Source organism: Chelonia mydas, chromosome 7, assembly GCF_015237465.2.
Source record: "Chelonia mydas isolate rCheMyd1 chromosome 7, rCheMyd1.pri.v2, whole genome shotgun sequence".
Taxonomy (NCBI): domain Eukaryota; kingdom Metazoa; phylum Chordata; order Testudines; family Cheloniidae; genus Chelonia; species Chelonia mydas.
In genome coordinates, this window is record NC_057853.1 from 76,482,702 (window position 1) to 76,489,814 (window position 7,113).

General features: G+C 44.5%; 1 protein-coding gene across 5 annotated transcripts in view; it reads right to left on the minus strand.

The window, feature by feature from the left end:
* The window catches only part of RTKN2 (rhotekin 2), a 67,140-nt gene extending 60,368 nt beyond the window's left edge, over positions 1 to 6,772 (minus strand). For 3 of the 5 annotated variants that reach the window (XM_043551811.1, XM_037905406.2, XM_037905405.2), the window contains exon 1: positions 6,640 to 6,772. In XM_043551811.1, the coding sequence (XP_043407746.1) occupies positions 6,640 to 6,690 (51 nt within the window). In that variant the 5' untranslated portion in view covers positions 6,691 to 6,772. Of the gene's footprint in view, positions 1 to 6,365; positions 6,593 to 6,639 lie in introns of those variants that run through there. The other 2 variants (XM_037905407.2, XM_043551810.1) reach the window with 2 other exon arrangements.
* Positions 6,773 to 7,113: the final 341 nt, after the last annotated feature.

The window sequence follows — 7,113 nt, forward strand, 5'->3', positions numbered from 1 at the left end:
GGGAGGTGGGGAAATATTATCTGTGCATTATACTTAAGATCTTGTGGGAAATATGAATTTTAGTTAACTTTCCATATTACATTCCAAAAAACTGAAAATCTGCAAAGGTTACTTGCACGATATCATCATCTTGGTTTGCAAATTAAAATCTGTCAACAATTCATATTAATACAGACGAGAATTTATTTTAAAGGAAGCCAGGTCTCACAGCTAGCACCATGTTGGGGAGCAAGGAAACAGGATGGTGTGTAACACACAGCAGATTGCCATTTGCAGTTCGCCCCCCATCAGCCAGTCCTCTCATTAAATGGGCTACCACTAGATAATGCCAAAGCGGCAAAGAGTCCTGTGGCACCTTATAGACTAACAGATGTATTGGAGCATAAGCTTTCGTGGGTGAATACCCACTTTGTCGGATACATGTAGTGGAAATTTCCAGAGGCAGGTATAATGCCAGTGCTCCTAAGCATTAGCACTGGTCAGAAGATGGCTGTTTGTAAAAGGCAGCACTGATCAGAATCGGGTCTCTTTCTTCCCTCCAACTGCTACAGACCATCACAGTTCCTTTTTCTTTCGGTTACTGGTTGTATTGGCTATCAATTTGCTATCGCAGTGAAGGAGGTTGTATCATGCTTCAGGTTAGAGCAGTGACACTCAGATTGAGGCTAGCAAGCTGTAAGAAGCTCTTTAATGTGTCTCCTGCAGCTATTTGTAGCACATGATATTGAAACTCTGATTTAATTATTATCCAATCAGGATGTTTTTACTATGTTATTAACCAATTGTCTTTGATAAAATAATACTTGGTCAGCCATTTTGCTGTGAGGAAAATAAATAAAATAAATAAATATATAATAGTAAATAAAACAAACAATCAATTGCACATTACTGTGGCTCTTTTGGGTAATGTTGATTGCTAATTTGGCTCCTGAACCACTGAGGTCAGAGTATCACTGGATTAGAGCAGTGTGTCTTGAGCTCAATCAATGGTGGGGGCATAATTACTTCTAGACTATGAAGCAATGGGGCAGGTTTGTATTGAATGGGTGTGTTTGTACTAGAAGCAACTGCCTGGTGCCCTGTGGAATAAACAAAGTATGTTAGCAAATAATTGAGGTTTTGTGGTACAATTAACTTGTCTTGTTTAAAAGACTGAAAACCTTCAGATGCCTGCTCCTGGCAGCAAGCAATGGATTCCCCTCAAAAAGGGTAGAATTAAAGGGTGCACCAGCTGCTTCTCGCAACCCTGCAGAGATTGGGAGTTTGGAGAAATTTCCTTTTTCAGTAAGTTAGACAACAGCCCACCTTTGATGCAGAAAAAAAAAAAGCAGGTTTCTCCCATCCCCTCCATCATTCACTATCCTCCCTCCCCGATTCATTCCATATCCCACATTCATCATCATCGCCTCCTCCCACTCGTGATCTCCCTGTTCTGCTCTCTCTCACACACATGGGAGAGAAAGAGAAGTAGGGAGCCCCAGAGCCTACTGCCCTCCAGCTAGGCGGAGTAAAAATGGCAAGGAGAGAGGAGGGTGAGCCCCAGAACCCTTACTTCTAGCCAAGAACATCAGCTGAAATGGGGAAGAAGGGCCTCCTCCCAGATATCTCCTAATTCAGGAAGCAAACATGCAGTTTAGGGTAAACTTGCTTGGCAACCACTACCATGCCCCACCTTTTTTTTGCAGAGCTCTTTTGTTGCGTCTGGCCCAGCTTTTCTTCTGCTGTACAGAAGGCTCTCAATCTTCCAGCTGGCCTCCTCTCATACCTCTACACTCCAGAAGACCCACTTTCCCTATTTTTAAAGGGATCAGCAGCTCAGAGTCTCTATCTCCCACCTCCCAGCTTTAAAAAAGGGAGCAGCTCTCATTACTCCTTTCCTCTGTCTCCAATCCTGATAACAGAGCAGTGGTACACAGACCACTATACTCTTTTCCCATCCCATTCTAAAGAGTCAGTAGCTTCCTAACCAGTCAGTCCACTTGCTCAGGCAAAATTTCTCCTTCTCTCAGAGCATGGGTTTTCCAAGCCCTGCTGTAGAATGCCCTGAACTTGTGTCTGCTTGGGCAAGTCAGTGAAGATGGGCAGAAGGAAAGACAGAAATTGATAAGATATTTTGAGGCAAATTCTGTTGAAAAAAATCTTTGTGATAGGGTACTAAGGACTCAGAACAGTTGTGGTAATTGCTTATGCTATGCAGTTCTTCAGCTTCATTCTAATGTTCACAAAAGACTCTTGGCCCCTCTCACAATATCTAGTTTTGAAAGCAAGTGTGCTGGTTGGAAGTGCTCCTCATGTTCAGTTGAACTTGGGATCTTCCCCATGAGTGGAATAGCCATACATTACTTACATCTATCCCCATGCTACTGTGTAAAAATTTTGGCCAAGAACTTCCTATCATTGCCACCTTCAGTGTAACTGTGGAACAGGCAAAGTGCAAGCACTTACCGTGCTTTCAGAGTAGCCGTAGATGACAGGATGACTAAAGAGAGGCAACTAATTGATTAGAGGAGTGATTTAATGGCTTAACTTGGGTTCCTCGTATCAGCAAAGGATTACTTGATTTTTTCTAAACCTTACAGAGCTTCCCTCTGAAAGTGATAGCATGCCATTGAGAAGACTGGCAGACCATCATTTTATCAAAGGCTGAGTTTACCAGTACATTAGTCTTTTTATACCAACAGGTTTCCCCAATTGTTAATTTCACCAATTCAGTTATATCACTGGTAGCAATAGCATGGACAGGGCTCCAGACAGTCACTGCCATTTTAAGCATGCTATTCTAAAGGATTGTCTATAGGGGGAATAGCCCACAATGGGTAGTCTGCAATAGCTTCCCTGTGGACACTTATTTCACACTAAGAGTGCTTGTGTGAGGTTTAGCTTAATCCACTTTACAAGTGAATTAAACTAAACTGTACACATGCATTTAATGCAGAAATATCCATGTGGGAAGCTATTATAGCATAACTACTGCACTTTAAATTCACACCCTTGCTTATTTCACAATAGCTTCTCCCTGTAGACAAGACCTAACTCGTCTCAAAGCAGGTTTTCCTTTGCAGGTTACACTTAAGATGCCACAAGTTCCCAGAGTCTTATCCCCATTAGTGGTTTCTTGCATTCCTACTTTTGGTGCAAAATTCTAGAAAGTTTCCCGGTGTTGATGGGGCCAGGGAGTCTCACCAAAGCAAAAGCAGCTATGGAGTATAAAATATAAATTGACTATATTTATAAAGAATGTCCAAATCACTCTTAGCTACAGAACTGCTATCACAACATTCTTGGAGCATTTCAGGGCTAAAGCGTTGGGCTTTTTTTCCTTCATTGTGAGAAAGACTTTTAAACGTTACATTTATAATCATTCCTGGAAAAAAAGCCATAGAAATCAGTTAAAATGGAGAAATTAATTTAGTAAGCTTTTAGCGGACAAAAAAAGCATCTATTCCACAATAGCTACTATATATCCTATACTGTAAATAAATGGGTTCTCGGTATTTCAACTTTTGGTCTAAGCCAGAGTACAAGTGCTGTTTACATCAGTAAATCATTTATTAAAAATTCATATGTTCCACAATTTAGAAGCAAATAATTTTCAAAAATGCATGCAGTTCATTGCAATGGCTTTTCATGCACTTCAGCATATCTCTTCTACAGAATTTTGCAATAAAATAATAAAACGTTTATTCTAGATGATAGCACTACAATAATTTCTTTCCGACAACTAGTTTCTTGCTGTGAAGCTTTTGTACTGATGTTCTAAATGTTTCTATCATGACAAAATGCAACATCATGGCTCTTAAAAAGAGACATGATTACCATGTTCTGATTACCCTTTTGCTTCCTCCATGCACAGAATCTTAGTGGTCCAATAATCGTACCTTGCACCTACATAGTGTTTTTCATCTGTATCTCACAAGGCACTTTAGAAGTGAGTAAAAGTATGGGCCCCATTTTACAGATAGGGAAAATGAGAGAGAGTAAGTGCAAATCAAATCAAGGGCACAACTGACAATAAAACCCAAGCCTCTTGATGTCAACTCCTGTAATCTAACCATTAGATCAGACTGCCACCCCATCTGAGAGAATTCTTGAAGTACATAGTATTAGAAAAATGGGATTCCTGCCTGTCTGCAACTCATAAAAGTACTCGTGTTTAGCTCCAACAGCAAATTGATCTTTACTATATTTAGATTTATATTCAAAAATAAGGGACACCTATCCAACACTTTGTACACACACCCTGCCATAATTTACAAAAATAAAATTAAAACTCCTCTCCATCTCCACATTCTCAACCCTTATCAAAACCCACCCGCAGTGGCAACCCACACAGAATGTTTAGGGCACATAGCTTTTTTTTCAGCATTTCTAAGCAGACATCTCTCTTCACGTTCACTTTTCTATCATCAGTCTCTCCCAGGACCTCTAATTAATCTCAAATAAACACCTCGGACACAGAGGTAACAACAAGCTATATGCGCGAAAGAGAAAAAGAAATCATCAGAAAAAAGACTGGTAATCTCTAGAAATGGCATTGAGAAAGTGAGAAAAACTGGCCTATATTCAAGCAAATATAATGAATATTATAGGTTTTAATAGCCTACAAATCATACATGCACATAGTTTGAAATAACTTGCTCACCAAGTACTCAGAATATTTTGATATATATATGCATATCTTCCTTCATTTCTCTCAAAACCCTCCATGTATCCTTTTGTCAGCACTCTCTGATATTTACTGTGGAGCTTCCCAAAACTGATGGAGGGAAGCCAACACAAATTTATCCTCCCCAAGAGCCATTCGACCCAAGTCCATAAGACGATCACCTGCAAACTCAATCATGTGAAGTATGGATAGAGCACGAAGCAGAAAGCGGTGTGCGCACTAAAATTCACAATAGTACGTATGTACAGATCAAAAGAAGAAAGAACACACTAACACTTAAGAAAACGAAGAAAAACCAGGCACAAAGGTCCTATACAACTGAGCGTGCTGGATCGTAAACAAAAGATGGCGGCCTTCCGGCTATTACCAGCCAAGGGAGACACTATACATAATGTCACTCCTAGGATGAGTCTCATACAAGTATGAGCTTGGCAGGATTGCTTCACGACACTGCCGTCTCCAACCTCACATTCTTCCCGGATTCTATCGGCAGTGAGATTATTTATTTAAATAAGTTATGAAGGCATGGTCAGAATTTTACCAGTAGCAGCTGTCCAAAAAAATGCTGCCTTAGGAGACTGAAGCAGACGTACTCAAAGAAATACTAATATTACAAGTGCAATTATCGTTTTTTCTCAGCTCTGGCCTCCTGCCTGTCAATAATGAACAATTAGTGAAGGGTAAGGGCAGGGTAAGAGTATTTGTGTAGCCAGATGTGTATATTTTTGTCATATTTTAATGAAAATGTCTATATTTAGAGAGAATCTTCTTTTTCCCCCCATCTCCTTTATTTATCAACCGATTTTGATAACATAGCTCAGTGGTTTGAGCATTGACCTGCTAAACTCAGGCTTGTGAGTTCAATCCTTGAGGGGGCCATTTAGAGATCTGGGACAAAAATTGGGGATTGGTCTTGATTTGAGCAGGGGGTTGGACTAGATGACCTCCTGAGGTCCCTTCCAACCCTGATATTCTATGATTCTAAGTCAGTTTTTCCTTTTTTAGAGGCCACTCATACTGCGAGGGCCTACACTGTAGCTTAGTTGGTTTATACCTTGATCCGGCCTGGGGTTATAATTTGTTACAGATGGGGGTCTATCATTTTAAGTGCTAAGAGTAAGCAAAATAGCATTTTTAAAAGTAAATAATTTAAAGGAGCAAAACTACATTTACAGTGGATTACAAGAAAAAGGCAGTCCAATTCTGGCAGTGAAAAGAGCAGCTGAGACAAATTTGTAAACGGCTATGAGGCTTTATGCAGACATATAAATGAATAAGGAATTATTTTAAAACTTTAAAATAAGTAAAACAATTATAACTTTGGAAGGCGGGGGGGGGGGGTGCATGTGAAATATTTCACTGGATCAAATCTGCTTTAGCAGCTCAATGCATCATACCAGATGGGGAAGCGCTGCTGGGTCGAGGCACTGGGAGGCACCACGCCTCTAAGAACACAGCCCTGGGAAGCGGGAGCTGAGCGGCACCGTCCTGCGGGGGGGCGAAGCCCCGCTGCCCCCACCCCTTATTTTTTGCAGCCCCTACAGAAGGCTCATCCCGGCTGGATAACTCCCCCTCGGACCCTCCCTAGCCCGGCGGGAGCTCCCCTCGGACTCTATCTGGCAGCGCCCCTACCCCCGGCCCTGACTGAGCCCCTCACGCCCCCTCCCTCGCAGCCAGTCCGCCCCCGCACAGGCTGTACCGCTGTAAACAGCAGGGAGCAGCCTGCAGTCCCCAGGGAGGGCAGCTTCAGGGCGGCAGCTTCAGCGGACGTTACTGAGCATGCTCCGTTCGTAAGCGCACGGTCAGTTACAGCTCCGGCCCTGCCTCACTCCCCCGCCGGGTCCTGGCCCGTGGCTGCCGGCCCGCTCCTCACACACTTGCCGGAGGGAAGCGGGCCGGGACCCGGCTCGACAGGCTCCAAGCACCGGGCAGCCTCGTGGAACAACGCGCGGGGGTGGCGGGGAGCTGCTCACCGGCTCCTCCTGCTCCGGGCTGGTGGCCCAGGGTCCCCGGCAGCGCTGCATCTCTAGCCGCCCGCACCAGTGTTCAAAACTCCCGCTCCCAGCCTCCCGTCCGGCCCAACGGCAGCCGCGGCCCCGCCCCCAAAGGGAGAACTCGGCCCCAGCCCCGCCCCCACGCGCAGCGCTTCAGCGGGCCCCGCCCCCACGGCGACTTCCCGTCTTAGCCCGCCCCCCGAGCCGCGTTCGGTGGTACCCGCCGCAGGCCCGAGTCTGTTGCCATCACACCCGTCAGAACGTGCGGCATGGCTGGAACTGAGCATGCGCAGTAATATCCAGAGACGCCGCTGCCCTGGCGAGGGCTAGGGACTCGGGTGACAGTTACGCGGCCAGGGCAGGGTGAGCTGTCTCCAGGGGCTGCAAAAATAGGGGATGGGGGCAACGGGGCTTTCCCCACCCTCCCGGCAGGCCGGTGCCGCTCAGCTCCCG